We start from the raw sequence: 17,546 nt of genomic DNA on the forward strand, positions 1-17,546 counted from the left end.
AGGCAAGCAGTGGCACCACTGAGCTAAATCCCCGGCCCACTATTTGATTTCTTGATGTTAGCCATTTTTTCTGGAGTAAGGTGGAATCTCAGTGTTGTTTTTTGGGATTTTTTTTGGTACTGGGGCTCGAACTCAGGTCCTTGTGCTTTCAAGGCAGGTGGCATAACGACTGAGCTAAATCCCTGGCCCTCAGTGTTGTTTTAACTTGCGTTTCTCTAATGGCCAGGAATGTCGAACATTTTTTCATGTATTTATTGACCATTTGTACTTCTGAGAATTGTCTATTCATTTCAGTTGTGCATTTTTGATTGAGTCTTTTATTTTGAGAAAGTCTAATTTTTTTGAGTTTTTTATATATTGCGGATACCAGTCTTCTGTCTGAAGAACAGCTAACAATATTTTTTCCCATTTGGTAGCTTGTCTCTTTGCTCTGTTGATTGTTACCTTTGCTGTGCAGAAGTTAATTTGATATGATTCCATTTGTTAATTTTCAGTATTATTTCTTATGCCATTGGGGTTCTGTTCAGAAAGTCCTTGCCTGTATCTGTGTCTTCAAGAGTTTTACCTATTTTATCTTCTAGCACATTCTTTTTGAACATTTAGATCTTTGATACATTTTTATTTTTTTCTTTGATCCTGTCTGAATGTTTTAGCACTCCTACCCTGTCTTCAACACCTGATGTATATTTTTTTCTGATTGATCTTGTCTATTACTTAGACTTTCAGCCAAGTGTTTTGACTTGAGGTTTTCATTTCCAGATTTTTTTTCTGTTTGGTTCTTTTTCAGAACTTTCCCCTCCCACCCCCACCCCCACCCTCAGTACTGGAGATTGAACCCAGGGCCTTCACTGAACTACACCCCCATCCCTTCTTTGTTATTTGAGACAGGGTCTTGCTAAGTCACTAAGTTCCCCAGTCTGGACTTGAACTTTTGGTCCTCCTGCCTCAGCCTTCTAGAGTACTGGGATTACAGGTGTGCACTACTATGCCCAGCTAAAACTTGGCTTTTTACTGAAGTGGTTTTTCATGTCCTACATTGTCTTAATTCATCCAGCTGTGTATTTGTGTCTTCTTTGAGCTCATTGATCACTTTAATGATTGAGTTTTTAAATTCCTTGGAGTTTCATCTACTTCAGTATCTGTGTAGTTAGCTTTTGGGGAGTTGTTTATCTTTAGAGACATCTTGTTGCCTTGTTTTCTCTTTTTTTTTTTGTACTAGGGATCGAACTCAGGACCTTGTGCTTGCGAGGCAGGTGGTGGAACCACTGAGCTAAATCTCCGGCCCTTGTTTTCTCATTTTAGTTGTATATCTGTGTTGAGGTTTATAGTTCAGTTGGGAAGGATCTCTCTTCTATTGTCATGTGGGAGTCTTTTAGTCAGTTACTATGTCTTTCTTATGGGCCCTGGATTGTGGGTATGACTCCGTTTGAAGGTTTACACTTGGTTTTTTCTGGATACTAGGTTTAGCTCCTAGTATTTTGGGAGTTGTCTTTGTTAGATTCTTCATACTGACAACTTTTTTTCATTGTCTTTAATCAAGATGATGAGAACATGAGCTTTGAAATCAATGTGGTTCTCAAAAAATTGTAAGCACCTTCATCTTCTCATATACCACCCTCCAAGTCACATTTTCTAGGTTTAACAGATATAAGTATGCTGATTCTAGGCCCATGCCCTGCAACTTGCTGAGGACCCAGGCGCCTCAATTGTGTTTTGAATATACAATAATCCTACTTATAATTATTTATTTTTGATTCTTTAACAATAGATATCCTCAACATCCTCCTTCATTTCTTTGGGGACATTTATTTGGCTTGTGTTCTATTCACTCCTGTCAGGTAGAATAGGTTGTTCAGTTTATTACCTTTCTACTTTGTGTCTTTGTGTGTGTGTGTGTGTGTGTGTGTGTGTGTGTGTGTGTGTTTGTGAGAGAGACAAACAGACAGACTAGAGACTGAACCCAGGGCTTGTGCACTGGGCTAAATCCCTGGTCCCTTCTCCCTTTTTTTTTTTTTTTGGTACCAGGGATCGAATTCGGGTCCTGCCGCTTTTGAGGCAGGCGGCAGAACCACTGAGCTAAATCCCTGGCCCCCCTTCTCCCTTTTTAATATCTTTTCTTTTTTTGGTACCAGGGATGGAACTCGGGTCCTTGTGCTTGCGCAGCAGGCAGCGAAACCACTGAGCCAAATCCCCAGCCCCTCCCTTTTTAATGTTTTATGGTGAAGTAGGATCTCACTAAATTGGCCAGACTGGGATTGAATTTGCAATCCTCCTGTCTCAGCCTCCAAAGGTGCTGGGATTATGGGCATGCGCCACCACACCTGGCTCATTTAGTTATTTTTACCAGTGAGGTCATTTGCAGTTATGACTTGTAGCTATCTTGGTGGGTAATGGATGGAAAAAGAGGTGGGAGGAACTGAAGCTGTATCTTAGCTTGTGCCACCCCTGGTATATTGGGGGTCCAGCCTCATTTGTATTGTTCTCCAGGGGGCTTTGCCCTCTAAGGAACCTTTTTGTATCTCATTCAGGGCTTTGTTCCTTTCTAAAAACAATTGTTTAGATCTCTGGATAAAAAGAACGCCTATGGAGGAAAACAGGAAGAATCCTTAGATGCCTTTCAGTAGAACCACCTTTTTTAACCCTGCATGCCAGTGGTGTTCCCTACGAACCTCTAAGCACTCCTGCTTTTTTGGAATTGCAGTAGGGCTGATGGAAAACAGTGATCTGTTTGACAATATGGTAGATAGAAAAGAGCCCAGCTCAAAATTTCTTCCTAAATCTATCGTCATTTTAGAAGCCTTGCCTTCCTATGTACCATGTGAGATTTCCCTTCCTTTACCAAATCATAACTACTTTCTGAGTCTCCAGATGTCTTTACTGGTTTTTATTTTCCTTCTTTATACCCATTTCTTACTTGTGAGGCATCTTTGGGTTTGGACTGGGGGACTATGCCACTTTGCGTTCATGTCAGGGCCCCATAATGATGTTCCTTTCATGACTTAGCCTACCCAGGATCTGATGAAACTTTGTTTAGTAATCTAGGGCAGAAGATGACCATAGTGGCAGTGTGTAAATGAAGAAATATAGGCAACACATGAAAGCAAAGAATAGCAAAGCAGTGTATATCCATGAAAGACAACAAAATAGACATTTTACTGAAACATTGAAATTTACTTTCAACAGGCTTGCGCTGAATTTTACAGTCACTTGGAAATCTTCTTAGACCTAGAAATGAGAGAAGAAATTTAACTGTATTACAAACTGCTCTTTAAACACATTGTGAGAAAAGAGGTAATCCATAGGAAAAATGAGTGCCTCTAGAACTCACAAAAATAAACTAGAAAAAAATCAATATGCAGTCCATGGTTATAAAAGTCACATTGAGGAGGCAGAGTTTCTCCCATGACCAAAATCAAGAAGATCAGGTCTTGGCAATGACTAATTACTAATTGGACAGTATTCTTATACTTAAAGTTAGAACATGGGTTAAATGTTGACAGTGGTGGTTATTTCTGGGGATGGACTTGCCTGTATTTTCCAAATTTTCTACATTTAATTTTGTAATTGGAAAAAATCCCCAAGTATTATTTTAATGGAATAATTACAGGGAAACAATTATATAAATATACAAATGTATAAGAATACTTGGTGAAGCATTGTTTGCAATGTTAAAAAATACCCTAATTTCAGCTGGGTGTGGCGGTACATATCTATAATCCCAGCTACTGGGCAAGTTGAGACAGGAGGATCTCAAGTTCAAGGCCAGATTAGGCAATTTAATGAGACTTTGCTTCAAAATTTTAAAAATTAAATAAAAAGGGCTGGAGATGTAGTTCAGCAGTCCTTGGTTTTAATCCCCAGTACTAAAAAGAAAAATCCTAACTTCTAACAACAGTTCAATAAATTAGTACATATCTATACAATAAATGTAATGCAACCAGTAAAGCGATAATATAGGGCAATATTTATTAACAGAAAAGTTTCAAAGATGTACTGCTAAGTGATATGGGAACAGATTTTAAAATGTGCCCAATATAAATATGTTTTTGCAGCACAAAATAGAAAGCATATATATGTATTGGTACATATATACCTGTGCACATATATGTATGAGAAGCTATCACTCAATTCTAACAAGTAAAAAGCTGAAAACTGAAATAGCAACAACACACTTTAACTATCTTAGAGAAATGAAGTAACAGAGCAAACTGCTTTCTCTTAAATTGGAGAGACAAACAAGAAGAGAGAATTACAACCTAATACATTAAAATCCCACAAACAGAAGCCTCAGTGGGCACCAGTGCTGGAGCAGGGAAACCTGAACTATAATTGATAAGTGCTGGAGGCTCAGTGTGGACAACTCTGAGAGATTAAAACTCCAGCGGACCCAGGAATAGGGAGAACCCCACATTTCTCTGAGTTTTACCCAGCTTTACCACTTTCTCACAGAGAAAGCTGGAGAAAAATCCCTTGTGCTCTGACAAAGGGTGGTGGTAGGGGAGTATATAATCATTTTTAAATACTCCAGAGTGTTCTGTTTTTAACAAGTTCTGTCCTGAAAAGATTTGTTTTACCAGAGTCTAGCCTGCTAGGTTTTTACCAGAATCTAGCCTACCTGGGGAAAAGCAAATACCAAACTACAGTTTTTCTAATTATTCTGTTTCCCCTCAGGGAGGAACAAAACAAAACAAAACACCTGAGATGCTCTAGTGCAGTTCACAGTTCAGAGGTACAGGCTTACCAAAAGACTGAGACACAGTTAGAGGACTGTAGAACACTTCGGTTCTCCCCATACATTACCACCACAATGTTAAAGCCCTATTTCCTAGGCTTTCTTTTACCTGGAACATCATGTCTGTATTTCAACAAAAAATTGCAAGACACACCAAAAGGCAAAAAGCACTAGAAACTGAGTATGCCTCAAAACTAGTTAGATATGGCAGGGACTCAGAACTCTATTGAAACAGGAAATTAAAGTAATTATGATTAATGTTCTAAGGGCTCTAGTGGAAAAAGTAAACAATATTTTAAAAATAGGTAATATAGGGCTGGGATATAGCTCAGTAGTAGATTAATTTCTAGCACACAGAAGGCTCTGGGTTTAATCCCAAGTATGGTCAAACAAACAAATAGATAATACAAGCAGAGAACAGAAACTCTAAGAAATTTAAAAAGAAATGCTAGAGATCAAAAACACTAACCAAAACAAAGAATGCCTTTAATAAACTCATTTGTAGACTAGACACTGCTAAGAATCTCTGAACTTAAAAATATAACAATAGAAACTTTTAAAACTAGAAGCAAAGGAAAATAAACCTTAAAAAGGAGAACAGAATATCCAAGAACTGTGGCATAGCTACAAAAGGTGTAACATATGTGGCAATTCCAGAACAAGAAAGAAAATAACAGAAGCAATATATTTTTGGTACCAGTGATAACAGAGGCAATATTTGAATCAATAATGACTGAGGATTTCCCCAAAGTAATGTCAGACACCAAACTACACATCAAGAAGCTCAGAGAACACCAAACAGGATAGATTCTTAAAAACTGTACTTAGGCACATCATAGTCAAACTGCACAAAATCAGAGATAAGGAAAAATATCCTGACAGAATATGGGGAGGGAGGACCTTAGCTATTAAGAGGCAAAGGTAAAAATTACATCTGACTTAACTTCAGAAATCATGCATGCAAGAAGAGTGGAGTTAAAAAAAAGAAATAAAGAAAAGAATAGAGTGAAATATTTACTGTTGCCAGAAAAATTTACCAACCTAGAATTCTGCACCTCACAAATTTATCTTTCAGAAGCAAAGAAGAGCCATAGCAGTTAGGCAAGAAAAAGAAAAAACATCCATCATTATACTGTATACCTAAAATGTACCAATAAAATTAATTTTTAAAAAACCCCTTATCTGGGGTGGGGGTGTAGCTCAGTGGAAGGATGTGTGTTTAGTATGTGCAAGGCCCCAGGTTAAATCCCCAGCACCCCAAAAATTAAAATTAAAAATGAAAGAAAGCATCTAAATCAGAAAAGAAGTTAAATTATTTGTTGACAACATAATCTTATATATAGAAAACTTTAACTCCACCAAAGAACTGTTTGAACTGAAAATTCAGTAAAGTTTCAAGATACAAAATCAACACATAAATAACAATAGAGCTAGGTGTGGTGGCACATGCCTATAATCCCAGGAGTTGGGAGGCTGAGGCAGGAGGGTTGCCCATGAGTTCGAGGCCAGCCTGGGCTACAAAGTTCAATACCAGCCTGAACTACATAGTGAGACCTTGCCTCAAACAAAAAGAAGTTCTACACATGAACAATAAACTATATAAAAAAGAAAACAATACCATTTCTAATAACATCAAAAAATAAAACACTTAAGAATAAATTTAGGAGTAAAAAATCTATACACTGAATACTATACAACATTGATGAAAAACTGAAGAAGACACAAATAAATGGAAGGATATCCCATTTCTATGGGTGAGAATTAATATTGTTAAAATGTCCATAATAAAGTGATCAGTAGACTCACTTTTCAATATCAGGTGGGGAGCAGCTCAGTGGTAACATGCATGAGGCCCTGGGTTTAAATCCTAGCACAAAAAATAACATAAACTGACAAAAAATTTTAAAACATTCAAAATCATTCCTCACAGAAATAGAAAAAAAATCCTAAAATTTATGTGGAACCATCAAAGATTCCAAATATGCAAAACAGTTATGAGAAAATAAAACAAAGCTGAAGGCATCACACTTTCTGATTTCAAAATCTAATGCTGAGCTATAGTAATCAGAACAGCACAGGGCTGGGTATTTAGCTCAGTGGTTCCGCCGCCTGCCTCGCAAGTGTAAGGACCCGAGTTCGATCCCCAGTACAAAAAAAAAAAAAAAAAATCATTCTACAAAACAGCACAGCACTGGCATAAAAACACATGTTGTTAGATGGAGTAGCACACGCTTATAAAACCTATAAACTCACTTGCCATGTGAGGCAGGAGGATCTGCAAATTTGATGCCACCCTGAGCAATTTAGCATGATCTTTTCTCAAAATAAAAATAAAAAGAGCTGGGGATATAGCTCAGTGGTGGAGCTCTTGTGGGTTCAATCTCCAGTAGTGCAAAAACAACAAAAACTCCAGACATATTGTGGAATAGGAGAGACCAGAAATAAACCCACATTTCTATGGTCAATTGATTTTTTTGGTACCGGGGATAGAACTCTGGTCCTTGTGTTTGTGCAGCAGGCGGCAAAACCACTGAGCTAAATCCCCAGCCTGGTCAATTGATTTTTGAAAAAGGACTAAGAGCATATAATGAGGAAAAAGCAGACTATTCAATAAATGGTTTTGAGGAAACACCATCCAGAAGCAGAAGAATGAACTTGATCTTTATCTTACTACTTATACAAGAATCAACTCAAGAGGCCAGTCTGGGCTACATAGCAAGTTCAAGACCAGCCTGAACTACATAGTGAGTAACCCTCCCCCCAAAAAAATAGAGAGAAAGAACTCAAAAAGGATTAAAGATTTAGACACAACACTAGGGGGAAATTTCCATTATATTGGTCTGTGTAGTAATTTCTTGGGTATGACCCCCAACCCCCCAAACACAGCAAACAAAAGCAAAAATGTGCAAATGAGATTGCATCAAACTAAAAAGCTTCCACATAGCAAAGGAAACAATGAACAGAGTGAAGAAACAAAAGACAGAGAAAATATTTGCAAATCCTACATTAGATAAGGGCCTAATATCTAAAATAACAAGAAAATTACTCTATTAGAAAAATGAGCAGAGGTCCAAAATAAATATTAAAAGCAGAAATACAAATGGCTGATAGAAAATGAAAAAAATGCTCAACATCACTAATCATCGGGGCAATACAAACTGAAACCACAATGAGATGTCACTTCATACCTTAGTTAGAATGGCTATTACCAAAAAAAAAAGAAAAAAAGAGGTAAGTGTTGGTAAAGATATAAAGAGAACCCTTGCATACTGTTGATGTGAATGTAAACTAGTAAAACCATACTGAAAAACAGAATTACCATGTAATTAGGCAATCCCACTTTTGGGTATATTGTATATTCATAGGAATTGAAATGAATACATCGAAGAGATGTTTACACTTTCATGTTCATTGCAGCATTATGCACAATAACCAAGATATGAAAATAACCTAAGTGTCCATCAATGGATGAATGGATTTTTAAAATGTGTATTGTATACATAGAATGCTGTCCAGCCTTTAAAAAGAAGGAAATACTGTCATTTGGAACAACACGGGAAAATCTAGAGTACCCTATGCTAAGTGAAATAAGCCGGCACAGAAAAACAAATGCAGCAATATCTGATTTACATGTAGAATCTAAAAGAGTCAAATTCCTAGAAGTAGAGTAGTGGTTACAAGAGGCTGAGGTGGGGATGTGAACAGAGAAAGGAGGGGTATTGGTTAAAGGTACAAAGTTTCAGCTAGACAGGAAATATAAGTTCTGGTGATCTATGTATTGTTCAATATGGTGATTATAATTAATAATAACATATTTCAAAATTACTAAAAGAATAGATTTTAAATGTTCCAAGCACAAATAAATATGTGAGGTGACAGATATATTAATCACCTGATTTGATTCTATAGCATGTACATGTTTTAAAATTTCACACTGTACTCCATAAATATATACAATCATTTGTCAATTAAAAATAGTTAAATTTGGGCTGGGGATTTAGCTCAGTGGTGCCGCACCTGCCTCACAAGTGCAAGGTCCTGAGATTGATCCTCAGTACTGGGGGAAAAAAAATGTTAAATTTTAGCTGGTCATAGTGGCATACACCTGTAATCGCAGCACTTGGGAGACTGAGACTGGAGGATCATTATAGTTCAAGGCCGCACTGGACTACATAGTGAGTTCAAGACCACTAAGCTATATAGCGAGACTGTGTCTCAAAAAAACCTTAAATAAATGAATAAATGAATGAATGAATAAATAAATAGTGAAACGAGAGAGAGACAGACAGACAGACAGAGACAGAGAAAACCTTCATACTACACCTATTAGAATGGTCCAAATTCATAACACTAACAGAATCAGTTGCTGGGGAGGGTGTGGACCAACAGGAACTCTCATTCATTGTTAGTAGAAATACAAAATGGTGCAGCTACTTTAGAAGACAGTTTGATGGTTTCTCACAAAGCTAAACATATTCTTACTACATGATCCAGTAATTATGCTTCTTGGTATTTACCCAATCCAACAAAATTGTATAATTATGACCACACAAAAACCTGCACATAGATGTTTATGACAGCTTTAGTCCTAATTGCCAAAACTTGGACGCTTGCTAGGATATTGAGATTTATATTTGTAAATACAACCATTTGTGAAAAGCACTATAGAAACACAAAGTGTTGTTTTTGTTACTACTTCTTCTTAGATTGTAGTGTTTCCCTTAATACATACAAGCACAAAACATTCTACAACTTCTGGAGCTTTTTTTACCCTAAGAGAGTCCTTTTTATTTTCTTCTTTTGAAATAGGGGGGTCTTATCAAGTTGCTGGGATTACAGGTGTGCACCACTATGCCTAGCTTCAAGAGAGTCCTTACGGTAGTTTTTGTCTTTTGTAATTCCTCAGTGTTTCCTCATTCCCTGCTTTGTTATTTCTAGGGGGACAGAACCATAGACATTCATTCATTCACTGAACATTGAACTTGTTAAATTTTTTCTTTTTCCTTTCCTTTTCTTTCTTTCTTTTTTTTTTTAAAACAAGGTCTCTGCTATGTAGTCCAGGTTGGTCTTGAACTCACAGCCCAGGTTGGCCTCAAACTCATGGCGATTCTCTGGCCACAGCTTCCTGGATGCTGGGATTACAACTATGCAGCACCACTCCTGGCTGAACATTGAACTTTTAAAATAACTCTTATGGGCCAGGCAAAGTGCCAGACCTCTGAAGATACAAATAAACAGGAACATAAACAGATACTTGTATGGTAACTACAATAACTGAGTGATAAGTGTAGGATATTATGTAGTATGGAGGAATGGAATATAGAGGCAATAGAGAGTCAGGAAAGGGAAAAGAAGTATAAACTGAGTAATTCAGTGATTATATTTGGTTGTAAGAGAAAGAATTTCCAGCTAGGATGTTTGAAACTATATGGCTGTTGCTCAATTAAGTGAACAACAAACAGAAACAGGTGTACTCAGGGCTGTTGAAGCAACTCAATGATGTCATAGGACAGGTTTTCCTGATCTTTACCCTCTGTAATTCTTGGTGTATTGTCTTTGGTCCTCATGGTCATCACCAAAGAGTTGCCAAATATGGCAGTAGTTGGCACATGCCTATAATCTGAGCACTGAGGGAGATTGAGGCAGGAAGATTGCAAATTAGAGCCCAATATGGGCAATACAGCAAGACCCTGTCTCAAAATAAAAAAGTTTTAAAGGCTCTAGGTTCAATCTTCAGTACCAAAAAAGTAAAAAATATGTCAGTAACTGTAAGCATTACAGTCATATCAAGGCAAGAAGAGAGAAATTTTAGTTCTAGTAACCCCTGTTGGAAACAGGAAAAAAGAGAACAGGAGAGTTGGAAACTGCTTTCATTTGTATCATTTTAGGTAAAATACATTGCAAATGATTTAATTAAAAACTCCAGGCCAGGGATTTAGCTCAGTAGTTCTGCCACCTGCCTTGCAAGCACAAGGACCCGAGTTTGATCCCTAGTACCAAAACAAAAAACAAAACAGTATAAAAATTCATCACATTATTAAAATGAAAAATGATACAATAAACTCAGTAGATGTAGAAAAACTGGACACTAGCCAAGCAGAGGCCGAGACAGGAGGATCACAAGTCCAAGCCCCGACTGGTCAACACAGTGATATCCTCTCTCAAAAATTAAAAAGGACTGGGGACGTGGCTCAGTGTGAAGTTCAATCCTCAGTACCACAAAACTGGATACTGTACTATACATTGATTCATGAAAAAAATAACAGTGACCCCTATGTTTAGCTACAGTAGAAAGAAAAATATATTGTGCTATACATGCCAACAGAAAAAAAAAAAACAGTACAATAAGCAAGTATAAAGCTGAATGTGGTGGTGCACGCCTGTAATCCCGGCACCTGGGAGGCTGAGGCAGGAAGATTGTCTTGAGTTTGAGGCCAGCCTGGGCTACATAGCAAGACCCAGTCTCAAAAAAGAAAGAAAGAAAAAAAACAAAAACCAAAACCAATAGACAAGTATATTGGTGTATCTCACAGGTAATAATGTGAGAAGACAGAAAAGATAAAATATTATATATGATTTAATTTAGATGAAGTTAAAAATAGGCAAAATTATTTATGGTGATAGAATTCTGAATAGTATTTATCTCTGAATGGCAAGTGTTAAATGGCAGGGGATATGAGGGAAATTTAGATTTTTTTTTGTTTTTTGGAGGTTTTTTGCAGTAGTATGGATTGAATCCAGGACCTTGCACATGCTAGCTAGGCAAGCACTCTACTACTGAGCTACATCCCAGCCCTTTTTATTTTGAGATGGTGTCACAGTAATTTGCCCAGGTTGGGTTCAAACTTGGGATCCTCCTGTCTCAGCCTCCCAAGTAGCTGAGATTATAGGCTTGGCTTAAATGTTTTTTGTTTTTTTTAAATCTGAGCAATGATGGGTAGATTATAAATGATGGATATTTTCTTTTAGGTATTTTGTGTGTATGTGTTCCTGGGGATTGAACCTGGGGCTTCCTGAATGCTAGGTAAGTACTCTACAACTCAGCTATGTCCCCCATCATTTATTCATGTATCTATTTATTTAATTTTTGGTCTTTTGAGACTCTCATTGTGTAGTCCAGACTGGCCTCAAACTTGTGATCCTCCCGCCTCAGCCTCCTGAGTAACTGAGATTACAGGCATGCACTATCACACCATCTTTTTTTTAGATTTTTTTTTTTTGGTATCAGGGATCGAACTCGGGTCCTTGCGCTTGAGAGGCAGGTGGCAGAACCACTGAGCTAAATCCCCAGCCCTTTTTTTAGAATTTTTAATGGCCTTACTAAGGTATTATTGACTTATAATAAATTGCATATATTTAAGTTATACAATTCAATAAATTTTGACACATGTCTATAATCATCACCTCCAGGATAGTGAACATACCTATCACCCCAAAAAGTTTTCTCATGCTCTTTTGTCAACTCTCTTGCATCTCTTCCACTCCACTGATCCTCATTTTGCCAGTAGTTTTCATCTTCTAGAATTTTATATCAATGGAATCATGTAGCATGTACTATTTGTCTTTTTTCACTCAGGATAATTATTTAGAATTCACCCATGTTATGCCATGTATCAATTGTTCATTTTATTTATTGCTGAGTAAGTAATATTCCAATATTCATTTGAAGACCGCAGTTTATCTAGTCACCTGTTGGATTATTTCTAGTCTCTCACTATTTTAAATAAAACTGCTATGAACTTTCTTATATACATTATTGTATAGATATGTGCTTTCATTTCTCTTAAATACTTGGGAGTCATATTTCAGGTATACGGTTAGCTTAGGAAGTACCAACTATTTTACAAAGTAGGTGTACTAATTCATGTCAGCACCTAAGGTGTTTGAGTTCCTTCATAACATATGTGGTGTGCTCAGGTTTTTTTGTTGTTTTTTGAGACAGGGTCCCACTCTGCAGTTCAGGGTGGCCTTGACCTCACTATGTAGCCCAGGCTGGCCTCGATTTCATGGCAATCCTTCTGCCTCAGCCTTCCAAGTGCTGGGATTATGGGTGTGCACCACCATCCCCAGCTGCTCAGTCTTTTTTTTTTTTTTTTTTGGTACCAGGGATTGAACTCTGCTCAGTCTTTTTAATTGTCATATTCTAATAGGCATGTAGTAAGAGCTCATTGGGGTTTTACTTTTTATTTGATTAATGATGTTGAACATTTTCCATCTATGTCTTTACTATTCATAACTAACTGTCCCTTGTTTAAACTTTTTGCCCATTTTTATTGGATTTTTTTTTTTTAAATCTCAGGACCTTGTGCTTGCAAGGCAGGAGTGGCACCACTGAGCTAAATCCCCAGCCCAGATTGTTTTCTCACAGTTTTGAGAGTTGTAAGTGGTAGATACAACTCACTTATTATATGTGCTTTGCAAATATTTTATCTCATTCTGTGCATTGTCTTTTTATTCTCTTAGCAGTGTTACTTGAAGAACAGGCATTTTTAATTTGGGGGGAGTTGTCTATTTGCTTCTTTTTTTTTTTTCCAGTACCTGGGATCAAACTCAGGATCTTTGCTTGCCAGGCAGGCAGGCACAGAGCTACATCCCCAGTCTGCTTGTTTGTTGCTAGGAGATAAAACAAAAGAAGCAATAAGCTACAGGCCCTGAATCTTTGTTTGTTGTTTGTTTGTTTGTTTGTACCAGGGATTGAACTCAGGGCCTTGCACCACTACTAAGCTAAATCCCTGGCCTGGCCCTGAATCTTTATACATATTATTCCTTATACTTGGCATCAGTGATCTTAGAATCTTCCTGCATATTTTATCTCAGTGTCTAGATTTTTTGTTTTTGGGTTTTTTTGTTTTTGTTTTGAGACAGGATCTCACTATGTAGTTCAGGCTGGCCTCGAACTCATGGCAATTCTGCCACAGCCTTCTGAGTGCTGGGATTATAGGCATGCACCACCATGCCCAGCCTCAGTGTCTAGTGCCTGGCATTTAGTAAGTACTCAATAAATATTTGTGAAAGGAAAGTGGGTAGAACAAAAGTAGAGGCAGGTGAACACAGCAAACAGATAATCTCAAAACATATTATCTAAAATCGGGAGGTAGTTATAAGGTGCATTGGAAACACACAGGAGGGGTCAGAATAGGCAGTTTAGAAAGAGAATTGCTTAAGCTGAGACCTAATGGATGGCAAGAATAACTAAAGTCAGAAGAAATGAAGTTGCTTGGGTTGCACTTGAACTGCAACAGGGTAACATAAACATCATCCTCTGTAGTGGGAAGACTTTGAGGAGATTCTAGTGAGAAACAAGGGGGGAGCATGCTAAATAGTAATTAAATATATAGTGTCCTTTTGACTAATATGCCTTAAACTTGATATTTCCTGTATTCTATTTTTTATTTCATTTCATTTTTTTTTTTTTGGCACTGGGGATTGAACTCAGGACCTTGTGCTTGCTAGGCAGGCGGCAGAACCACTGAGATAAATCCCCAGCACTGTATTCTATTTTTTAATGAACGTAAGTTTCTCAGGAGAAGAAAAAATTAAGACTTTGGTTGTTCTATTTATTTCCTATAATTTTGGGGGGGATGGGGATTGAACTCAGGCCCTTGTGCAAATCACTTTACCATAAAGCTGTACACCCAGTCCACCCACACATACACCTTAATTTTATAGGGGAGACAGAATCTCACTAAATTGCTCAGGCTGGCCTCAAACTTTTGATTCTCCTGCATCAACATTTCAAGTAGTTGAGATTACAGGCATGCATCATCATGCTTAGCTTAATTTCCTATCATATCTTAATTTTTTTACTGCTTTTGGTGTCTCCTGCTCTGGAAAATTTCAGACACATAACTTCCAACTTAGAAACTCTTAATACATATTTTGTATATAATAGTATGGCAAAGTGGAAGTCTTGGTGAAGCATAATAGGATTACCAACTAAAGATAAAGGACAAAAAGATACTAGATTCCCAGGAGAAGTACTAACCCAGGATTTACAGGATAGTTGACCTTTGAATTTTGAGGGTATGCAGTGGTCAAGGAGAAGAGGAAGCCAGCCCTTTTTATTTCTTGTATTTTGAGACAGCATCTTGCTAAATTGCCCAGGCCGGGTTAGAACTCAAAATCCTCCTGTCTCAGTCTCCCAGAGTGCGGGGATTACAGTTGTGCACCACTACATCTAACTGATTTTTGTGTGTTGGTTTTTGTATCCTATATATCATAGATTTTTAAATGTTCTGTTTCATAGTATCTACCACTTTTGTGAGTTAATACTACTTCTTACTTCAGGACCTGGATTTCACAAAATAAATCATACAGTTCTTGTGAACGTTCAGGTTAACAAAAGTTCAATCTTCTAAATTATTGGTTTAGAATATTAAATAATTCTCTTCCAGAAAGAGATAATGCAGACACCAAAGCTCTTCACTTTCACTAGAATGATTTCCAGCCGGGGATTTAGCTCAGTGGTTCCGCAGCCTGCCTCGCAAGTGCAAGGACCCGAGCTCGATCTCAGGTACCAAAAAAAAACCCAACCAACCAAACAAACAAAAAAAACACTAGAATGATTTCCAATGGTTAAAGTGAGAATCTAATTCAATAGAATTTGGAAATGTGGAATCATATGATAATTTTACTTACCTATTCTCTCTGTCTCTTCAGTGTATTTTGGAATATAAGCACTTAATTTACCTTAAGTTGTTTTGGTTTTAGTTTTTAGTCATAGTTTCACTCTGCTGCCCAAGCTGGTCTCAAACTTGGTGGCTCAGATAATCCTCTTGTGGTCAGCCTCTTGAGATGCTGAGACTTCGCTATGGGCAACCACACCCAGCTAATTTAATGAGTGGACCAATCAAGTGTTAGATTAAGTTCATGGTATTATAATTGTCTGTTTGTTTTATATTATTTAATGGTGGTATCTGTAGGCCTATAATGAGAAACACTAGTTCTCAATTTACCTATGTTTTGTGACTGGTATGTATCTAACCACACGTTTATTTTATTTTGTTTTCAGTACCGGGGATCAAACTTAGGACCTTGCACTTGCTAGGGAGGCACAGCACCACTGAGCTACAAACCCTGTGCACACACTTATTTTTGGTATTAGGTTTGAAAGAGAAAGTCAATTAGGAAACAAAAGGTGTACGACCAAAGGCCCATTTACCAGAACGCTCCCCGTCCTTTACTTACTGTGATTGAATGGATGCAAGAGATTTTCTGAAGGTAGACTGAATATCTAATTGGAGCAGTCTAGGAATATCTGGGTACCCACCCAGCTGAGCCCAGAGTGATGTTATTGATGTCGTCTCTGTTATTGGGTAGCTTGAGGTGGACAGATCAGCATTCCAAATGGCCTCCCTCCGAGTTTCTTTTTGTCTACAGAATCAGAAAGAATTAAGTGGAAGTACCAAATTCTCCTGAGCTCCATTGCCAATAAAAATATGAGTCTTATTCTTCCCTCTTGTCTTTACCACCACCTTGTCCTATAATGCCCTCCTTTTGCTATGCTCACTTTGACAGAGGAATGGATGAAAAGACTGAAATAGTTAACAAAGCTATATTTCCATAACTTCACCTAGTAACCTATGTTAAAACTATCTTCTTAGCTTCGTGAAGTACATAGACCATGTATCTTTCCCTTGTCCTTTCCAAAATTCCTCCCTTCTTAGGAAGAAAAAAGAGAAAGAGAGAGAGAGAGAAAGAAAGAAAGAGAGAGAGAGAGAGAGAGAAGGAAGGGAAAAGAAAGGAAAGAAAGAAAAGAAAGAAATGAAGGAAGGAAGAAAGGAAAGAAGGAAGGAAGGGAAGGAGAAGGGATAGAAAGAGGGGGAGGGAGAAAGAGAAGGAGAGAGGGTTCGTGTTTCCCAGTTTCTTTATTAGATATTCTTAAAATAATTGGTTTCTTAGAAGGAATCAGCTTTATTTTTTGAAGGAACTCAAAATCAAATGTTAAATATTTAAGTAGAAGTATAAGTAAATAAATGTCTTGATAAATTAGCTAAGGAAATTACCATCCCCATAGACTCTCCCCTATATCATATCATAACTTGGAATAAGGGAAAGCTCCTGGGCAGAACTTAAATAAATAAGCCACATATCATATAAAATTTTGTGTCCGTCTTTCTATCACATACCTAAATTTCTTGAAAATGTCAGATTTTTTGTCCTCTTCAATTAGAAACTCTAGGAATGGCTGTGGAATAAATGTGGTAGAGGGAGGTATCTGCTTTTTGTCAAATATCAAGGGGATAGGTTGATTAAGATTCAATCTATACATCTCTTGGAACTACAAATAAGAAAAAGAAAAGGAATCACCATATCATTTTGCACCTTTTGACTAAGATCAAGCATAACACAAAGGAATCATGAAAACAAAGGGCCAAAATTTTTAGGAAGTCTTCTAAACTGACCGAGACTAAACTATCACTTCTTTTCTAGAGATTTGTGTATCCTCTTCCTCTACTCCACTTCCAATATGCACAATTTCAGAAGTAGCAGTTATGATATATAAAAACCTTGGTCCTACTTAAGATCCAGTCCTATTTGTATTTGTCTAATTTCCTAGCTGTGAGACTTTGGGTTATTTGCTTTATTTATCCTCACCTCTTTTTCTTTCTTTTCTTTCTTTCTTTCTTTCTTTCTTTCTTTCTTTCTTTCTTTCTTTCTTTCTTTCTTTCTTTCTTTCTTTCTTTTCTTTCTTTTTTGAGACAAGGTCTCATTATGTAGTTCATATTGGCCTTGAACTCCCTATGTAGCCCAGGCTGACCTTGAACTTGTGGCGATCCTCTTGCCTCAGCCTCCCAGGTGCTGAGATTACAGG

At 37.3% G+C, this 17,546-nt stretch overlaps 1 protein-coding gene across 1 annotated transcript in view; it reads right to left on the minus strand.

Annotated features, from left to right (window-relative positions):
- Positions 1–3,129: 3,129 nt before the first annotated feature.
- The window catches only part of Fam186a (family with sequence similarity 186 member A), a 67,549-nt gene continuing 53,132 nt past the window's right edge, over positions 3,130–17,546 (minus strand). Inside the window, 3 exon segments of the mRNA XM_021243142.2 lie at positions 3,130–3,225; positions 15,920–16,105; positions 16,861–17,012. Of these exon segments, the coding sequence (XP_021098801.2) occupies positions 3,204–3,225; positions 15,920–16,105; positions 16,861–17,012 (360 nt within the window). The 3' untranslated portion in view covers positions 3,130–3,203.

This window comes from Heterocephalus glaber, unplaced genomic scaffold (assembly GCF_053883595.1).
Source record: "Heterocephalus glaber isolate CG9 unplaced genomic scaffold, H.glaber_assembly_v1.0 deba00001733, whole genome shotgun sequence".
Classification (NCBI taxonomy): domain Eukaryota; kingdom Metazoa; phylum Chordata; class Mammalia; order Rodentia; family Bathyergidae; genus Heterocephalus; species Heterocephalus glaber.